The sequence below is a fragment of the Phalacrocorax carbo genome, chromosome 15, assembly GCF_963921805.1.
Source record: "Phalacrocorax carbo chromosome 15, bPhaCar2.1, whole genome shotgun sequence".
Classification (NCBI taxonomy): domain Eukaryota; kingdom Metazoa; phylum Chordata; class Aves; order Suliformes; family Phalacrocoracidae; genus Phalacrocorax; species Phalacrocorax carbo.
The window spans coordinates 15,447,483-15,467,425 of NC_087527.1; the positions used below are offsets into that span (position 1 = coordinate 15,447,483).

Here is a 19,943-nt window from a genome sequence, read left to right on the forward strand (position 1 = left end):
CATCATCATTTACTGTTCCGATGTGAATGTCAGACCGCCACTCTCCAAGGGGGACAGCCTCCCACCACGCATCTCAAAAGTTCAGAACCCCTCCAATTGGCAAGAACAATGCAAGCTCCAAAACCCTGGAAAAAAGCTTATGAATTTTAGAGTACAGCTTTTATGATATGCTGACAGGGGGAATCTCACAGTGAGGTACTCAAAGAGTTAAGATTCCTTTGCATACACCCTTAGTATAACAGGCTGCTGCTGCCTTCTGTCAGCAAGCAGTGCATCATGGAAGATCTGGGGCCACAGCACGACTTTGTGCTAGAGTCAAGCATTTGCAACATTAACAAATTTGGGGGGCGGGGGGGAGGTTTTTTAACAGCAAAATACTTCAAGTCTCACATAATGCATTTTCTCCCCCACCTTTATTTTCACTGGCTGATGGAACATCATTACCAGTGTGCCAGGAATGCTCTCTCCCCCGATTCCAGAAGTCTGCTGCATTTCAAGAGTCACAGGCACACTCCCTGCTCAGGAACACGCAGCAGAACAAGCATGAAAGGTCTGTTCTATCGGTTTTAGAAGCCATATAATAAATATGTATGTAATCTTAGCCTTCCCTGTTGGTAAAGTCTGTTACCCTAGTTAATCCACAGGTTTGATGATATGTATCTCAACACCCAATGAAACACATGTATTCATAAGCCTTTAAAGTATAGAGAAAACTCAGTTCTGTCCTCTGATGCTGTTTTCAAGTTTGCTTTATTCACTCTTTTGGATGACTATAAATAAGTGTTTCCACTATGGAAAAGAAAGTTAGCACAGTACATTTTCATGACTGGGGAATGAATTTTCTGAAGACATCTTCAAAAGGGCAAAAGCTTAGAAAAAACAACCTGAACGTTTAATTCAGTTCCTTATAAAGTCCCTTGTAAAAAAAGAAAAAAAAAGAAAAAGAAAGAAAAAAGTAAAGGAAAAACTGCAAGGCCCAGGATGATTTATTGCTTTTCTTCAGTTTTTTCCTTGGTCTCTTTCTTCTCAGATTCTTTGCTCTCTTCCTTTACAGAAAGCTCTTCTAGTTTTTCAGCAACTTTATCAGCACTATCATTTTTGTCTGTGCCTGCTAAGAGATTGATTGGGAAAAAAGTTACATACAGGCAGTAACAGATTTTCCTGTTACAGGGGAAAGAGCGGAGAAGTGGGGGGTGAGGGAGGTGGGGAGAGACAGCTGGTATATAGAACAACAAAAGTAAGGGAATTCTCCACTGAGTGCTGCAGTGATTCATTCCACTCCTTTTCCTTTGGTAATTACCCCAGATGTCAGAATTCAAGAAATACCCCTCGGGTGTTTTAATCACCAAACGAGGGCCTAGTCATAGTGACTGAAACACATGTAACATTTGGTCAGCTTCGCTACTACCAGTAACAGACTCCAGGCAGCATCCAGTCAAGTGCCTCAAGTCCCTAGCTTCTTGCCTACCTTAAAAAAAAAATCCACAAAAATCAAGTTCCCCAGTTTGAAACTGGAGAATAAGAAGTTTTGAAGACTGAAAAATTCTGATCTAAATATACTGAAGAGCACTGACTGCAGCCACTAGTAATCTATAATTTAGAAAGATAGAACTGTTTTACATGTCGAGATATCTTGTCACACAGGCAACTCCTCAAGGCTGTGCCTTAATCTACCGACTAGAAAGACCTGTGAAGAAACCTACAACTTCATACACATTAACAACCATAAAAATTAAGTATTCTACTGGCATGATTATATATTTGTGAAGCTTGGGAAGGGGAACTGGAAGGACGCAGTGCTCACAGTTTGTTTGTGTACTATAAACCAGAAATGCTTCCTTAGCAGCCTTTCTAAAAAAGCAATGTCCCAACAGCAGTTGTAACAGCCTTCTACAAGGAAGAAGGCAATTGTCATTCCTGGGAACTATTACTCTCGCAGACAGAAAAAGCACCTGAACTGAAGACTGCAGTTCAGTACAGAGTGAGTCTGCTAAAACACAGCCATACTCCAGGGGGCTATAACCGCTCAAACAGCTAGAAAAAGTGGCATGGTGCTACACTTAGACTTTTAACCTTACCTTTCTTTGCTCTCTTGTCTACTTCATTCCTGCATTCTTCAAATTTTGCCTTGAATTTCTGTGCATCTATTTCAGTAAAGACAGAATATTTTTTTCATTAGTTTTATCTCCTTGCAACACCGAATACTTCCAACCTTGAGGAAAGATACCTGAGAAGTTCTGTGTAAACAAAACCTGTAGGCACTCATGAAGTAATCCAATTTAAAATCATACAAGATGCTATTCAAAATTCTTGAATCACATTTTTGTGCAGAAGTAGTTTATTTTCTTTAGCAAGTCTATTAAAGCAGCTTATTTTGCAAAATACTTAAAACATAACGCCAGAGAAAACTGCTTGGTAGTTACTGCGACTCCCCGCTGTCCCTAGCCTACAGGAACATGTCAGAGACTGCTGATAGGACTATCTGTGTGCAAAAGACTCAAGATTAGCTTGAACTACTATCCTGTCAGCTACATTATACCCTAAAAGACTTCCATGTCCTTACCGTAACTTAGGGTTCTTAGCATCAAGAATGGAAGATAAAGCCTGTTGCATTAGTACAGCATTCAGGTTCAATAGCCAAAGGCCTGGACTCAAGCTATTCCTCACTCCAACAGCTAAGGAAGTGTAGCCTCCATTATGTTCTGGTCTAAGCCACCACTTGATTTAACAGTCATTCCAAGCAGGGGATCAAGTTGCAGTAATGTTTTGACACAAGTAAAACAAGCAACATGACACAAAAGCGGATCAGGCAAGGTACCTTCCAACACCACAACTATAGAGGAGGTAAGCTGGTATGCCAGCTTGCTCTGACCACAGGAGGTCACTGTTGCCCCACAGGAATTCAGAAGCCACTATGAAACTAGTCCAGGAAGTATTTGTATTGATTCCTTTTCAAGCATCTCAAAAAGAAAAGACACTTGAAGGGCATATTATGTCTGTTCACCTGTCATCTGCTTAGTCAGTACTGCAAAGGGGGAACAGGCAAAGAGGACTGCTCCCTCAAGACAAAACACTCCAGATGAACAACCTCCACCAGAAAGAGGGAAAGGCTTTTCAAAGATGAGCAAATAGTTACCAAAAGCCTTTAATTTCATATTTGATTAAGGAAGAAGCACTGAGCAGGTGGATCAGAAAGATCTATTTGGCTAAACAATATAATGTTGGAGACTTGAGGGAAAGGAAGCAAGCAAGATATACTAAGTTCTTCCCAGACTTAGGCATATCCATCTAGTTTTAAAATATGCAGCCACTTTATGAGCCATCCAGCACGTCAGGAGAAGAGGTGGCTAACAAGCTAAATTTGTATGGCAAACAGTAAAGCAGGAAATGCAACAATATTTTTCCTTTCGTTTTGCTGCTTTTTTCAAGGAAAAAACCCACTTCTTGGGTTCAGTCCTAAGCAGCTAGGAAAGCCATGCTGCCATCCAGCCCTACAAGCTGATCCATACGTAATTACAGACCTACCTTCTGCTCAGGTGGCCAAGGTAGTCACTCCAGAAAACCCACCACCTAGTATGATAGTTGGGTTTCACTAGCACTTTTCACTGAGCATTCCATTTAATCAAAACAAAGATACCAAAACAAGGCAACAACCAAATAAAACCAGATTTTCTGCAAATGCAGGTGGACCAGAAGTCGCAGGTCAGTATTTCCTTGCTTCTAATGCAGAAATGTGATCTTAACTACCATTGAGCACCTGAGATAAATGAAAACAAGCTGTGTGTATTAATCTCACCGCACAGCATTACTGCTTTTAGTTTTATTCTAAGTGGCATTACACTTGCATGAAACAGCTTAAGTTTAAAAAAGTGCCTCAGGGAGAAAGCTCTATAATTACACTGTTTGTCAACACATACAGTTAAATGATTAACTGACTTTCTCTCAGTTAAAGCAGTAATTAGCTGACACACCATGCAGTGGTAAGATATAGCATATCTACAACAGCGGTTTACAGTAGCCTTTAGCAACGTAGTGTAACATAACAGTATACAATCAACTTAAGTTCAGTGCCAGTCCACTCACTTTCTGCATTTAAAAATCGGATTGCCAGAAGTTCAGGCTTGGGGCTTTCATCTGCAAAGTCAGCATGTGTGTTCCAGACCCATGCCCTGTCGCTCCCAGCGTTAGGCTTCAGCTCCATTAAGGGTGTGACTGAAAAGAAAGCATTAAAAGATGTACACAGCACAATAGTAAATGTTTTCCACACCAGCCTCCACAAATCTTATTGACAACTGACTGCAATGGTTATGTAAAGCACTTTACACAGAATTACTTTTGGATAAATAGAAGACAATTGGTGCCCACATATATTTTTCCTTACATCCTCAAATAAGATGATGTAAGACCATTACTGTACACAAGAATGCTAAATTCCCTATTGTTACAGAACTGAGAGTTTAATTCAACTCTTGTTTAAAACGGATGACTGATACTAAGAGAGATGCAGTCACTAAGCACAGCTCGGAAGAACAGTCAGTTTAGGAGGAGAAGGCATCCAGACAAACAGCATCCATTCTTCTTTTGCAGATTGAAAATACAGCAAAAAGTTTTTATAAAAAAAGCTTTATTCCTACAATTAGTCATCAAACCAGGTTAATTTCCCTCCCATCAGTTTAAAGCTCTGCTACAAGATATTACAAATCCTGCAGTGCTGCAGGATGGGCACAGCATATTTTCAGTCCATTTGTTCTCTCCCAGTAAATTGAGCCCTTTCTCTCCAAGACCCTGTCATTACTTCACCTCACTGACTTAAGAAGTTGGAATGTTTTCTCACACTACTCAGACTTTTTACATTACACACACAAAGTTTAAGCAGGTTTTTTTTTCCTCCTGGACCCCTGGGTCCTTTGTTTAGTTTGGGAGAAGTCTGTAGAGTCTACTCAGTTTCTTGCATTTTTAAAATTTAGACATCAAATTACATTTTGCTTTGTTTAATGTTTTGCAAAAATGAAGCATCCTTTTGTCTGCCTGTGAGTCAGCATAAATTCAATGAAGAAATTAAACAGTTCTTCCAGAAAAAAACCTTTTGAGATGAACACTAGATTTATCAATTCTGTTTTGCATATGGACATTTATTTTCCTAGACAAAAGGTTTACTAGCTGGTGGCTACACTGGTTTCATATTTTCCATTCTAGTTACTAAACAGGAGCACCTGTGTCCTCTGAGTAGTCTGGCTTGCTGAAGAGATCTACCCAAAGAAAACAGACAGGATTGCTTCTGACTTCAGATTTGTATTAAGCTACTTCAAACAAGTTATTTCAAGTTACCTAAATGTAGTTCATCTCCACAAAATATTACATACTCTTCAAGTAAAAACCTGAGTACTACCCAAGCAAGCAACAAAGTACTACCAAATTAGTCTACTTGTTGCTAGTTACCTTGACTTTCATGTCTGTCTTGCCCTTTCATGTTTATTTTTATTCAAAGATCAAAGAAGCAAACCTCTCCTGCTCCATCAGCTCTCAATACACATTCTTTTTGAATGAGTGAGCTGAATATACCACGTTCATTTCAGTTTATTTCACAGGCAGAGAAAGGCAGCCAGAGATTAGTTTAGCGCCCCAGCGTCTGTTTTCTGATGGTTAAGCAATTGCTTCTACTGATTCCAACATTTAGCTCAAAGCAGTAAATTACTACATGATTGCTTATTTCTCATTCTTTTATGAAAACATGCCAGCATACATCGATTTCTTACACTAAACAGTACTAACGCCTATGTTTTCTATGCTCTATTAATCATTAAAAACACACACACACACACAGGGAGCCATTTCCATCCCAGCTAAATTGTGAAGTGTCTTTAAACACTATCAGTTTGAAGAAAAAAAGAAACCAATCAACTTTAAGGCTCAGCCTTGCAGGCAATCACCAAAACCAACCACGGCTTCTTTCCATCAATAAAAATACGGACTCATTGTTTTTGATGCCTGTAGCCTTGTGTGCAGAGCAAGAGACAGCTATATTTACAGTCTAATATCAATGTGATGCCTGTTTAAAGACATACAGCAATTCTCTACCTGCTACTAAAAAGCCACTGAGCTCTTAATCTACAATGTAGAATTCTACAAGCTTATTTTTTAAAAACAAAAGAAGTACAGCAATGTATAACATACTGTAATGGTTTGCACAGATTTTTAGGGTTTTATCCCTTCTCATGAGGAGGCGAATTGTTCCCTTCTCCTTGTGTTTCAGCAGTTTTACATCACCAGTTCCTCGCTCTTTCCATTCTGGAAGGTCATTCTCAGATGCAAATCGGAATAGCTTCGCTCGCCTTGAAGAAGAGAGAATTTAAGTAGTTAGCCTCGTGTAGAAACACTTACCGAAACAGCCCACTCGACTGAACAGTAGAGTTATTTTTTTAAAAAGCCATACACCAGAAAACAATTCCTGTTGTAGGGTTCTCTGTACTGCTTCAGCATACAAATTTAGAAACAATATAACAAATTCAAATTTAATAAACTACTAGGAATTATGTAATAGCTATACCAAAATTCAACAAGTTCCAGACACAATTTTGGGGGACGATAAACATTTGGTGTAGGCAACCCTCTAAACTATGGTTGCTAATTAACAGGTTTTGCTATAGCTGGAGTTTTTATATGTATTACAAATAAAACTGCTACATCTAACCAGCGGTATTTATTAATTCAATAAATTGAGCAGCTTGAGGCCAAGTAGAGACTCTTACACAATTCCAAGGCCAGTTTTCATCAACTGTTAACAAAGTGCCTCACCCTCTGGAGTCACTCATTTCCTTTTAACTCCAGAAACCCAGTTGTTGCTATTCTTAAATCAGGACTAAAGGAAGCTTAGCGCTGCACTGCAGTGCAACATACCTGCTTCAGAGCATCACTGTTTCACTTTCCAAGATGCCAGGAAACGGGAGTAGCTTGGGACATTAGTCAAAACTGACCCAAGAGACAGTCTGAGCTCTGCTAGTGCAGAGTTTAGGTCACTGCCATAGGAAAGGAAGCACTTGCTCACACTATAGGATATACATGAAAATCTACTTTTCTATAAAAGAGCAAGGGACAGGGACTTGTAGTAAGCCAGGTCCTTCAAGAGAAGGCATCAGATGTTGGAGCAAGCTATTCTTAACAGATGCCGATTCAGACAAACTACGTTCCACTGCAATTCCTTCCTTCCAAGTCCCAGCTGCCTTTCCATAGGTCATTCCCCTACGCTTAGCTATCGGAACAACCAGCATTCAGAAAAGGACTCCTTTCCTCCTTCACCCCTTTGCAGACATAAAAATGAGCCTACAGAGCACTGGAACGTAAGCTATTATTTCCCCCCTCCTTTTTAAATTAAAAGGAAACCCTTCTTTCCATCTGATTCTACACATCACAGCGCAGAGAGGCCCAACAGTCAGATCTCACCATGCTACTTGTCAGAAACCCCATCGCTTTAGTTTTTACCAGAATCGGTATTAGAATTCAACTCTCTCTTCCAGATGAACACCACCCTTCCACAATTAAGTAAATCCTATTTAAATCCTATTTAAAGCAAACACATCACAGATCAAATTCAAAACACTTCTCAAGCCTTTTGCCTACATGTTTTTCAGCCAGGTCACATATCTTAAGCAAGCTCTCCTGATCTGACAATAAGCCCAATCTAAGGATAAAACTATGTTTAAGACAACAGAAAGGTACTGCCACAAATGCCCCTATATTGTACTGTATCTATTGCTTTTATTGTTTCAGTCTATCCTATGTCACCCTTTACAACTGGGGATGCACAGCAGCAACAATATATTCATCTCATTTCCCCTCCGCCCAAGATACTTGTTTAATATGGTGATCACACAATTTCAAACCTCTAACTATTAGCCAAGTTAGTGGTTGGGTTTTTTTTTTTAGGCTAAACAATACTAAGCCAGATTTGTAATATCAGCTTCCTTCTGTTGTTCCAGACTTCAGAGTTTCTTGGGGCATTATTATCACCCATCCTCCAACTCACAATAAATACCAACCAACTTAGCTTACCACTTCATCCACAGGATTCCTAACAAGTTATCTAGCTTTTTATAAATATGTTCAAGTTTAAACCTAATAAACATTTAGATATCATACAGAAATATTCTACTTACATCTTAAACAGTTCTTCCTCATCCTCTTCCAGAGTTTTTATTTCTTGCTCAGGAAGGGAAACTATGGGCTCGAACTGAGGATCGTGGTTAGAATCATCTGCATTTTCAGTGGAAGTATCATGCTCCTCATGTGTTTCCTGGGGGGGGGGGGGGAAGTAAAACACACATAACTTGCTGTCTACTTAAAAATCTGAAGTACTCATATCTGTGTTTAGCATGAAAACATTGATGACTATTCTGCAATTAGATCTTAGCAACTGAAATACCCTGTGACAATAATTTTTTTTATAGGTGCAAACAAATAGCTTTAAAGTCAACGCACTGTTATACTAAGGAAAATAAAATTTTAAAAAAAGGTGCTTTTGCCATGTTTTAGTCCTACCACTCCTATTAATTGTGCAGAGGCTTGGCCTTGGAGCAAAAGCTCTTGGTTATGGAAAAAACACCTTCTTCAACTGTTTTTCCTATATGTTTTATGCTACTAAAGCCCTACTATTTTTTTAGTGGCTAATGACCCATCATTAATGGGGAAAAAAAAGAGGAAAACCACACCAAAGGCACCCCCCACCCCAGCCTAAGGGACACATTACATCGCAAAGTTCGCTCTTCTAGTCTTACATATGAGGATTGCCCACAAACAAAGGTAGTTTTGAAGCGCAGATGCAACACTCAGTAAATAATTTTAGGTTTTTTACTTTAAGACTCTTTGGAGGACTTTAGGTTATGGGCATAAGGCCAAAATATCACTTCCCGTTTCGTTTTTTAGGAATTTGCCATAGCATTCATTAAGCTTAAGAACTGTTTTTAGTATGTGACTAGTAAGTGGTAACTTCATACATATACACTGCTAACAAGTATTCAGTAGGGAAGCCTGGAAGGGAGATTCATCTGGAAGTTTCATGAGGCCACAAGCAGCTATCTCGGGTCAAGGGAAGCGATTTGGGTGTGGGTGGGTTGTTGTTTGGATAACAGAGAAAGGAAAAACCGCCTGTACACGGAAGACGCTTAAGTCTTATTTTTACTTTACAGGTGAAAAAGTCCGCTCCTGCAGGCTCTGTTTAGGATATCCTTTACCGAGCAGGTACGCACCACGTGGGCGTAAAGCAACGGGGATGGAGCAGTCTATTTTTACTAAATAGTAACAAAAAACCCAAGAAAAAAGGTCAAGGAGGAATTAGGCAAGAATGTTGCAAAATAAATTCTGGTTATGTTAACAACATCGCACCGGCTGTCGCTAGTTTTTACGTCCCCAGTGTTCCGGTACGTCAGAAAAAAAGAGGGAGAAAGCCGTTAAATCACATCTGTTTTCGAGAAACAGGAAAAAGAAACATCGGCCGAAGTTTTACCCCTCGGCTCCTCCGGCAGCGCGCCCCGCGCCGGGCCGCCCCGCCGGAGAGCGCGTCCCGCTATCACGACAAGGTCCCGCCCGGCCGCGACACGGAGCACGTGGGGCCGCTCCTCCCGCCGGCCGCGGCACGAGGCGCTCGGCCGGGCGGGGGGAAGGAGGAGGAAGGAAGGAAGGGAGCGGGCAGAGGGATCAACCGGGTCGCGGGCGAGACTGCGGTGCCCGCGGGGGACTCCGGCCGCCTCCGGCCCGGGCAGGGAGGGCGCAGGCCGGGGCGGAGCGCCTCGCCCCCCCCGCGCCCGGCTCCAAGGGACGGGCCGCGGGGCACACGCGTGCCCCAGTCGCCTCAAACTGCCGGGCGGCCCCGGCCCCAGCCCCGGCCGCCCCCGGCCCCACCGCACCGCGCGGGGAGGGGACGAGAGGAGAGGATGGAGGCGGCGCTGCCGCCTGCTGCCCTCCGGCCAGGCCCCGGGCCCGTCCCTCCCGGCCTCCGGCCTCGCTTGGCCCCGGCTCCCCGCCCGCCCGAGCCCCTCGGTCCCGCAGACCGCCCGCCGCCCCACTCCGTCCCGCCGCGCTCCCCGCACCTTGGTGTCCGCCATAGGGCCGGGCTTGCTCCGCTCCGCTCGCCGCCGCCCGCTTCCTGCCGCGCGCCCCCGCCCCGCCCGCCTTTACCTCATTCCCGCAGCCCGCGCCGCCGCAAGGCACGATGGGAAACGCCCCCCTTCCCTCAGCCCGGTGTTCCCGCCACCTCTGGCGAGGACCTGCCGCTGGGACAGCGCTGGCCGCCGCAACCCCGCACCCGGTCCCGGTCCCGGTCCCGGTCCCGATCGCCTCCCCGGGCGCGCGCTTCCCCCGTAGGAGCTTTTTTAAAATTATTATTATAATTTTTAATTCCCCCCTTTCCGCTGCGCTTCCCATCAGCCCCCGCGGCATGGCGGCCACCCTGCGTCCCGACCCAAGATGGCGGCCGCCTGCGTGAGGGGGGCGATCGTTAAGTCACTGTTTTTATTTTTAAGTGACGCGGCCGACCCCGCGCGCAAGGAGCGGTAACGGTGAGGGGCAGACGTTTTTAGAAAAAAAACCCCAAACATCGTGTTTCCTCACACATCTTTTCTCAACGGCCCGTGGGTGACGCCACAGCCCCGCCCAGCGGCCTGAGGAAGCGCGAGGTGTGCGGGGAGCGCGCGGGGCCGGCGGCAGCATGGAGGGGGGCGGCGATCGCTGCAGCCCCCAGCGCCCCGCGGCCGCAGCGGGGGGCGAAGCGGAGAGCGGGGCCGGCGGAGGCGGGGGCGACCCCGCGGGGAGCCCCGCAGCCAGCGCCGACGTGTACGGGTACACGAAGGGAGACCTCTTCACCTCCGAGATCTATAAAGTAGAAATACAAAACCTTCCCAAATACATCGGTTTTAACGATGTGAAAAAGTTCCTTGCCAAATACGGGCTCAGCCCTCATAAGATAAAACTTTTTGGGAAGCAGACGTTCGCATTCGTAACCTTCAAGAGCGAGGAGGAGAGGGACAAGGCCATGAGAGTCCTCCACGGGGTGCTGTGGAAGAGCCGGCACCTGAGCGTCAGGCTTGCCAAGCCGAAAGCTGACCCGATTGCAAAGAAAAGGAAAAAAGAAGAGGAGACGGAGCAGGGAGAGGTGAAGCGGCCGGCTCCCTCCAAAGCCAGCGGAGAGGAGCCTCTCAGCAAGCAAATAGCGGATGTCGTGACCCCACTGTGGAACGTGCCCTACGAAGAGCAGCTGGCCAAAAAGAAGCAGGAATGTGAACAAGTACTGCAGAAGCTGACAAAGTAATTCCTCTTTGTAAAGCTACTGTAATGTTTACAAGACTTGAACTCAGGTTGGGATGTAGCTAAATTTGCTCAAATCGCTCTCTCTAAAAGTAAGTTAGAGGTAGGTCAAAACCCAAATCCCCCGACAAAGTAAATAAAAGATAATCTGCGATGGTAGGACTTAAAAACTGTTCTGGCTGACAAAACTTGCCACGCTGTTCTCAGCCAGCCTTGCAAGACGGCTAAATGAAAGGGCATGGTTTTAAGGTGTGTCGTTCCATAGGCCTGAGCAGGATGTTTGTGCCCTGAAAGTTCAAAAAAGTTGACACGCTCCAACAGTGTCAGAGGTGTCAGCCTGGAGAGATGGTAAATTGCTATTAGGATTTTAGCTTTAAAAATCCCCTCAAATCTTATGCCTGCTCTTTGTAGATTAAAGTATCGCTTCTGTCTCTTGCCTTACTCTCTTATGTAGATAAAATTGGCATTCTTTCCATGCATGGGTATGTTGCTACATTGCGCACATACCTTTATAACTGTGTTTAGCTCTTGTTTTTTCAGGTTACAGCTCTTTAAACTTGGAGGGGGTTTGCCAGTTAAAAAATTCTTCTGGAACAAATATTCTTCATCTGATAATTTTTTATGCCCTGTTAAAAAAAAAAAGTCTTGTACAACTGTTAACCTAATTTTTCTTAAATGTGCACTTTACAATTTTTGTTTCTGATTTGGACAGGGAAATAGGAAATACCAACAGAGCTTTATTACCATGGTTGTTCCTGCAGAAGCAGAAGTACAATAAATTGTGTTGCCCAGTAGAGGGAGTGAAAGCATCACCGTTACAGGTAATGTACTCCTGGGTAACATATGGAATGGGGTTCAGGAGCTTGGGGTTAAATTAGTTATTTAGTCTTAAGAGACAGTGGGCAAGCTGAGCGTTTGACCTCTGCTTGTAATGAATGATGAGTTTTAGACATTGTTGCCTTTCATGTAAATACTGTGTGGAAATATTTACGGGAAGCGGAAGAATAGTTACAATTAACTGGATGCTCTAGCTTTAAAATGAATATGCTGCCCCTACACGCTTGCCTTGTAGGCTAAGACAAACGTTCTTCAACAGAGGCAATATTTTGCTCTTGAAATAATATGACTTACTAATTCTTTTTCATTATTGCCACTAGTTCTCATACATTAGAATTTATGAATATCTGCCGTATGGGCTAAGTGTCCCCTGTCCATTTGCAAGTACATTTAACCATGTGAGGGTTGTTTCAGGAGAAACTTGGCATGTGCAAATAAGTGCTATGTAAATATCTTACATAACTTTATTTTAAATCTAGACTGAATATCGCAACAAATGTGAGTTCTTGATTGGGATTGGTGTAAATCAAGAAGACAAAACTGTGGGTTGTCGTCTTGGCAAATATAAGGGTGGTACATGTGCTGTAGTGGAGCCATTTGATACTATTCACATTCCTGCTATTGCCAAAAAAGTAGTAAAAGCTTTCCAAGACTACATAAGGTGAGCATAAGTAAAATGAGTTATCCGTAAAGGTTTTGATGTCTTACTAAAAAACATTTATAAAATAAAATATTGTTAAAAGCTTAGTGTTTGTTCTGAGCTTTAAGACCTAAGGTATACCAGTCTCGTTCTTCGGCGGTTCTTTGACGTTGACATCCTGTGCCCGACCACTGGGTGTTTCCCCCTTGCTCTTGCTCAGCTGCTCTGAGCCGGAGGGCCAGATACCCGCCAAACACGGCTTTCCTGCGAGCAGTGACACGTGTAAGTGTTCAGGAAAGGGGTCTGTTATTGGAGAACTTCTTCCACTAACTGTAAAGAAATACCCAGAAAAAGGCTTTTTAGAAGAAGAATTTGAATACCAAAGGTCAATTGCTTCCTTGGACAAAGAGAAGAACCATCCTACCACACCAAGGAATGAAACAGAAGTTGTAGATTCAAGCAACAGTACTTTTTAGAATAAGGAACGGTTTCTTTAAAAAGGAATTAAATCCTCAAAAATGGAAACCTCAGAAGAATCATGAAGGTGGAAAGTTTGACCTTGATCTGAAACACAGAAGTCAGTGAAGGCATTATAAAAAGTTGTGTCATTCTGTGAACATGCTGAGAAGATGTCTGTATCCTGTCTATAATTTCACATGGGTTAAAATGAGTAAGAAGATTGCGAGGAGTAGGGACAGATTATTTTGCACCAGGAGATAGGATCTCTTCGTCAGCCTCTCTTTTTTCTTAATTAAGATGTGCAAGTCATCTTGACAAATCAATGTAGCTTCTGTTTGTACTTCACATTTTTCATCCCTTTGCATGATGAATTGCTTTTGTTTCAATAAACTATTGAATGTTGTGCAAAAAAACATAGTTCTTGTTTAAGTAACTGAGCTTCTAAAAATTGCAGGTCGACTCCTTACTCGGTTTACAGCCCAGAAACCTACGAAGGTCACTGGAAGCAGCTCACAGTCCGTACCAGCAGGAGTGGCCACATTATGGCAATCGTTTATTTTAACCCTCAGGTATTTAAATTGATACGTAACGTGCAGCTCAGACACACAGCTTTAAAACGACATCAATTTGATTTTACAACTAGTGCATGCAAAAGAGAACTAGAATAATTCCTTGATGCAGTTTACCTTGCATGGCTTCTTTTTAGACTAGTCCAATACTTGCAAATGAACAAGTAATGAATACACTTACAGAAGGCATACACTGAATCATATCTTGAAGTCACTAAGATGATTATTCTCCCTTCTATCAAATGAAACCTTTAGAAATTAAGTAAAGAAGAGCTAGCTGACCTGAAAGCCTCTCTGGCAGAACACTTCACAGAAGGGGCGGGAAGGAGCAGTGGCGTTACTTCGCTGTACTTCGTGGAGGAAGGACAAAGGTGAGGGAGCTGACTTCGCTCTTGAGCGCTTTGGTGGCGGCTGGGGTTTTGGTCTTTGCAAGAGAAAAGCAGGTAGCACATCCACACCGTTATTTTGTCTATTTCATAAAAGCAGCAGCAGTGCTACTGATTTACTGAACAGTTATTTACCTTTTTCATAAGGGACTGTAGTAGGTGGATATTTATTATTATCAACAAGTAACTTCTACCTCCTTTCTTCCCTATGTTATGTGATTTTTTTTAAATCTCCCCATCCTCTTGCACAGAGCATAAGGCTCACACTAACATAATCTAGAGACAGCGTAGGTCGTACTGGTTACGTCGGTGGGACGACTGTACACCGTAACAAAAAATGGCCAAGAAGATAGTCTCTGAAAGGAGGTGATGAATGTTGGCCCACTGTAAATTACTGCTGAGGTTTTCATGATGACAGCAGCTTTGGTAAAAATTGTAACCAACATATCTGTCTTCTTTTTTTCCCCCTCTGTTTTGTCTCCCCATGCCTTGCCCCAGGAAATCTCCCAGTCTAGAGGACTTGCCTTTGGAGCATGTGGCTGGCGATAAGTACATATACGAAGAACTTCTTGGCCTAAAATTTAGAATTTCTCCTCATGCGTTTTTTCAAGTAAGGATGATACCAAGTTGCAAATTTAACTGGATTTGCATTAATGTCCTTAAGCTTGGCTAAGGCTGTGTAACAAGATACTACATACCTAGAGACTGAATCTTTTATACATTTGGTGTGATTAAATACCTCAGAGTATTGTATTCGGCCATAAAAACAGTGAATGAGCGTAAACTTGATGGGGGTGTGTTGAAGACAAATTCTTTTTCTTTTCACTAGTTCAGTATCAGTCCCCTCCTCTTGAACGGCAGCTTTTGTGTACACACAACATACAGCACGTCCTTCAGGAGCCTTTGTAGTACTAATTTTTCTTTGTTTTTCTGGAATTTATTTCTTCCCTTCCAACGCTTTAAAGCCACAGCAGGTGGCCTGTGTCTGTGAAATGGAAAGTACTGAAATAGGAAGAAACATATTATCACTTGGCATCGTAAATATGTTGAAGCTAAATTTTCTATTATTTGCCATAGATTATAGGCTCATTTTTTTCCCCCCACATAGTCACATAGTGTGCTTTGCTTGCTCTTTTAGACAAAGTACGCACTTGCTCCAAAGCGCTGGTTTAGAAAGCTTGTTACACGCTACTTTCTTAACCGTAATGTGTAATGACAGCATTTACTTCAAAGCAGGATTGCAAGCAAGGTTAAAATAAAGCTTGCCGAGCGAATTGTCATGGCTATGTTCTCCTGATTGATAGTCTTTACTACTTCCACTTCAAGGAGGGGAAGTATTTGTGAAGGCCGGACTTTACTTTGTTGCTAGCGCTTTCTTATTTTGTTTGTCGTCTCCTCTGGCTTCCAAACTTACCTCCTAGGTACCGTAGGACAAGTCATGTTTTCACTAGGCCATGGGTAACAAAGCATTGCTTCTCAGAGAGAACCAAGTGGGGCTTCCGCAGTGGAACGGTGATCTCTAGTGCGTGCTGGCCTAGGTCAGCTCTACGTGATTCCAACTTGCATGTGAAGTTGACTCGTTTCTTGGAAACCAGAAGAAACCATGCCTTCCTGAGACTCATTAAAACACATGTACTGTTTATGGGGGAGGAGACTGACTTGGCTCGTCGTTTCACAGGTGAACACCCAAGCTGCAGAAGTGCTGTACACTGCCATCAGGGAGTGGGCGCAGCTGAGCCACGAGAGCACCGTGCTTGACATCTGCTGCGGCACGGGAACTATTGGGATTTCGCTGGCGAAGGTGAGTAATGTCTCTTCCTTGATATCATCTACTCTTAACGGATGCAGGCCTTTAGTAGTGCTTACAATGAATGAAAATACTTGATGTACTTGAAACGAAACGCATTATGTCTTCATTTTTTTCAATTAATTTCTAATTAAACTGGCTGCAGCTGTTTTATCAAATAATGAAACCTCACCCTTGCGTCGAGCAGCCTGAATTATTTTGAAACTAACTCAGTCAAAAGAGGCAGCGGTTCCGTAGGACAACCAAAATTCACTACAATCCATCCTCTTAACTAATGGATAACCAACGTTTCCTTGCATCATTTTTAGAGCTGAGTTTGCTAGACCACGTAAGGAAGTCTGGCCCCCAAAAAGAGACAGCTGCCAGCATAACTGGGGTCTGGCACGCACGGGTGGGACACAGGGTCTCCGCCCCACCGCTGCGGTCCACAGAGCCCCTCTTTATTTGCGCAGGTCCCTTCTCAGCCCTTTCTGTGGCTGTGAGGCGGTAACACCCTGCAGGTACCGCCAGGTTCCCACCTAGCCAGCAACTGCTGATGCTGCGGGTGACAGCTAAACTATGTTCACACAGCACAGACGGATCTTTTCCCCTTGATTCTATAGGAAGTAAAGAAAGTGATTGGGATTGAACTCTGCCAAGAAGCCGTGCAGGACGCCAAAGTGAACGCCCAGATTAACGGTCAGTTAAGCTGAAGCGCCAAGACCTTTGTGAGGCAGCGCAGTGGCTGCATAGCTTGTTTCTCTCTATGTTATCTAAAGCAGCTTGGAACTACATGGTGTTGGGAGCGATCTTGCCCATTTTAAACATTTAATCTGTCTTGAAAACAAATACTGCATTAATCTGTGAGATCAGCTTTCCTGTTGGCTAACAGCTAGCTGCTTTTTTTCCTCCAAAAAGAAAACATTTTAGTGTAAAAGTGAGATGAAGCTACAGCAACCTCATAAATAAAGCAGAGAGTAGTTATTTTTGGTGGGGTTTTGCTGTAGTTCAGATAATAGAAGATGCTCAAGTTACTGTCGTTTAAGTGATTTGAAGTACCAGCGATTGTTGAAATTACACTGATTCCAGGGTAGACTAAACAACTTGTAGTTTCTAAGGCATCAGAACTTCATAGCCAATTTGAGCGCACTGAAAGATGCTTTGGCAAGATAAGCGCTCTGCTGACATCTTTTCCTTTTTTTTAATAGAACTGAATAATGTTGAGTTTCATTGTGGGAAGGCCGAAGATGTTGTTCCCTCCCTAATTAACATATTAGCTCCTCAGAACCTGATTACTATCGTAGATCCGCCACGAGCAGGGCTGCGTAAGTTTACCTTTTCTTTTTAAGTGTTCTCCTAAGCTGGTGTTTTGTGGTGAGCCTAAGAGAACACGGGTGGAATGAATTAAGCGGGAGGCTTCAGGTATAGCTTGAAGCTGCTGGGTATTGCAGCAGTTCTGTTCGTGCCGGCACACACAGAACTGGCAAGCAGCTGTCTTGGTTTTGATTGTCTAGATTCCAAGGTAATTCTTGCCATTAGAAGAGCTGAACATCTGAAGAAGCTTATCTACGTGTCCTGCAATCCCAGAGCTGCAATGAATAACTTTGTGGAGTGAGTATTTCTTGCGTTAAGGTGACTAAGGCAATGCGGTACAGAGAAAAACACCTGTTTCTTGGGGGCGGGGAACACAGGCGTGGGATTTTTATTTTCAAGCCACGTGCGCTGAGGTTTGCCTGTCGCCAGAGAGAGCTGACGGCTGCGCAGCAGCCGGCTCGGACCTGTGTTACCCAACAGGCAAGAGATAATGGAAAGACTAGGGGTAGTGAATAACCCTATTGTGGAATTGAGGCGCGGAGACGAAAAACCTTTCTTAGAAGAGTAGTGGTGACGAATGGTACTGTGAAGAGTTAACGCGGCTCTCCCTCTCTTTCTTTCCATCTCCCGTTTAGCCTCTGCCGGGCACCTTCTAACAGAGTCAAAGGAGCTGCTTTCCGCCCTGTTAAAGCGATGGCTGTGGATCTCTTCCCTCAGACCAGGCACTGTGAGTTACTGATATTCTTTGAGAGGGTTGACTACGCAAACGGGAGTTCGGCTGAAGCGGCGCCTGATGCCGCTCGAGTCACCACGGCGGAACATGGGGATGGCGCTGCCCCATCGACCATCGATGGGAGCGAGGCAGCCGCACCCCAGGAATCACCTTAACGCCAGGAGATGCGCTCCAGAAATTACTGTCCTTGTTAACTGCTTCGGTAACGTTGTTTCTGTAACATCCAGGTAATAAATATCTGCACAAGAGGAGGTGCAAGGCTTCCCAGTTACTCTGTCACACTAATTTGAGTTAAATTTCATTATGTACCATTAGGCTTAAATCCTGCTTTCCTTCTCCTGCCCTCGGGAAATTTAGGTGAGCAAAGCAATACATGTGGCAGTCTCACTCTTCAAACAGTTCAAACATGGCTTTAAACAAAGCGTTCCACAACGATGTTCAGCTACAACTGTTGCCTCCTGGGCTGGTGTGTACGGCAGTGCCATCCCTCCCGCTGCGAGCACACCACGCCGCACCGGGTGGGTTTGAAAGCAGCTCATCCGGAGCGCGCAGCAAGGGGGGCCCTGCGGAGCGATGGAAGGCTGGATCCCATTCCCAACGCAGGTCATCTGTTGTGGAGCTGTCGCTGTCCGTGCTGACTTCTGTCAGCTCTGCCAGCCGGGCACAGCAGTGCCCCGTCGTTCAGGCGAGCTAGTAAAGATTTAGCAATCTTAAACCTTCAGCAAGTCTCTTGCTTGCTAAATCTTCACCAAACTGGGAGTTCATCACTTCCTAACAGAAATGCTACACTGTTGACAGCTGAAATCAGGTTTATTCCGAGGCTGTAGCATCACTGGCAATTCCACAAGGGCCCACTCGGATCATCTACATCGTACCAGTAAAGCCGAGATGCCGTCGCTCCAGCCAAACCCTCGCCAGAGGGAACTCACAGCCAGAAATGAACTATGCAGACACCAGTCGGGGCCATCCCTCTCAGCTGGAACAAGTAAGAAATCTTTCATTTTTGGTAACGAGGCTCATTTTCCCCTCAGACCGCTGGTGCGCCTGCTCCGTGGTCACCTTCAGCCAAGTACCGCCCATGCCACAGCGGTCTCTAGAAGTTCCGTAGCCCCAGCTGAGGCTTTTTGATCCCATAGCTGTTTTAGAAAGGCTAACGTCAGCCTCAGGGCAAATACATGTATGGATGGGCGACGTCCAGTTCAGCCGTGACTGAAGAATGGGGGAGGCAGCAGGAATGTTACCTTGGCTTACCCCGCATTCAAGGCTCTCTCTGAAGTACTTCTGGACAGCGTTTCTGCTGTGCCTCAGCCCTAGGCTCAAAGGGATGGTGCTGCGGGTCCCTTCCCAGCGGCTTTACTGGGAGCCCCTGTACTTCACGCAAACCCTTAACGCGGGGAGCATGTGCTGTGGGCACCCACGGCACGGTAACAAACACCCGAGGCCCAGCGCCTTCAGCCGTGCAAAGACAAACCCAGTCGAGACCCCAAGCCCTGCATGAGCCATGCCCCGGGCAGGATCCGTGCTCCCCTACAGGCGCTCAGCACCTCGCATGGATTTAAGCCTGTGATCCACGCTACGGAGCGGACAGCAGTGCTGACTGGTAGAAGGAACAACTGCTTAAAATCTCAAGTTCTCATGTACATTTACTCCGGGCGGAACAAACCACCTGCTACTAGAGCACAGGCGCTTGCTGCTGCCCCTGTCCCCTCGGGCGAGTGGGTGGGTGACGAGAGGCACCAAAGGCAGCAGCTTCGGGCTGCATCGTTTCCAGCAGTGGGGACATTTAAGTAAAAATACAAATTCCAATTCAAGAAAAAGTTTTAATTCCTTTTCATTCCAAACAAAGTAGGACCACGTAAACGTTCCTTACCAAAAAGCGATGAAAGAAGCACTTCCGTAACGAGTGAGCCTCGACTAATTATTT

At 44.3% G+C, this 19,943-nt stretch overlaps 2 protein-coding genes and 1 non-coding gene across 3 annotated transcripts; 1 reads left to right on the forward strand and 2 right to left on the reverse strand.

Moving 5' to 3' along the window:
* Window positions 1–322: 322 nt before the first annotated feature.
* On the reverse strand, window positions 323–10,215 carry RANBP1 (RAN binding protein 1). Its single transcript, XM_064466540.1, has 6 exons — window positions 10,083–10,215; window positions 8,154–8,290; window positions 6,175–6,332; window positions 4,084–4,212; window positions 2,079–2,144; window positions 323–1,111 (listed from the first exon to the last, which is right to left on the reverse strand). Exons 1-6 carry the CDS (start codon window positions 10,095–10,097, stop codon window positions 987–989), a joined length of 630 nt encoding a protein of 209 aa, XP_064322610.1. The 5' UTR covers window positions 10,098–10,215; the 3' UTR covers window positions 323–986.
* On the reverse strand, window positions 1,859–1,991 carry LOC135315884 (small nucleolar RNA SNORA77). The gene has a single exon (XR_010375367.1). It is a non-coding gene; the product is annotated as a small nucleolar RNA SNORA77 (small nucleolar RNA).
* A 1-nt stretch (window position 10,216) lies between the features above and the next one.
* TRMT2A (tRNA methyltransferase 2 homolog A) lies at window positions 10,217–18,270 on the forward strand. The gene is made up of 11 exons (XM_064466539.1): window positions 10,217–11,295; window positions 12,008–12,116; window positions 12,612–12,793; window positions 13,686–13,800; window positions 14,056–14,171; window positions 14,685–14,796; window positions 15,865–15,987; window positions 16,596–16,671; window positions 17,181–17,297; window positions 17,487–17,583; window positions 17,922–18,270. Exons 1-11 carry the CDS (start codon window positions 10,700–10,702, stop codon window positions 18,172–18,174), a joined length of 1,896 nt encoding a protein of 631 aa, XP_064322609.1. The 5' UTR covers window positions 10,217–10,699; the 3' UTR covers window positions 18,175–18,270.
* Window positions 18,271–19,943: the final 1,673 nt, after the last annotated feature.

Bases quoted from the DNA above. Each gene is read 5' to 3' on its own strand.
- RANBP1 (XM_064466540.1), bottom strand. The intron at 2,145-4,083 runs GTGAGTGGACTG...TTACTGAAATAG, and splicing joins CCGATTTTTAAATGCAGAAA to ATGCACAGAAATTCAAGGCA. The intron at 1,112-2,078 runs GTAAGGTTAAAA...TCAATCTCTTAG, and splicing joins AGACAAGAGAGCAAAGAAAG to CAGGCACAGACAAAAATGAT.
- TRMT2A (XM_064466539.1), top strand. From the start codon at position 10,700: ATGGAGGGGGGCGGCGATCGCTGCAGCCCCCAGCGCCCCGCGGCCGCA. The intron at 14,797-15,864 runs GTAAGGATGATA...GTCGTTTCACAG, and splicing joins CTCCTCATGCGTTTTTTCAA to GTGAACACCCAAGCTGCAGA. The intron at 17,298-17,486 runs GTAAGTTTACCT...TTGATTGTCTAG, and splicing joins TCCGCCACGAGCAGGGCTGC to ATTCCAAGGTAATTCTTGCC.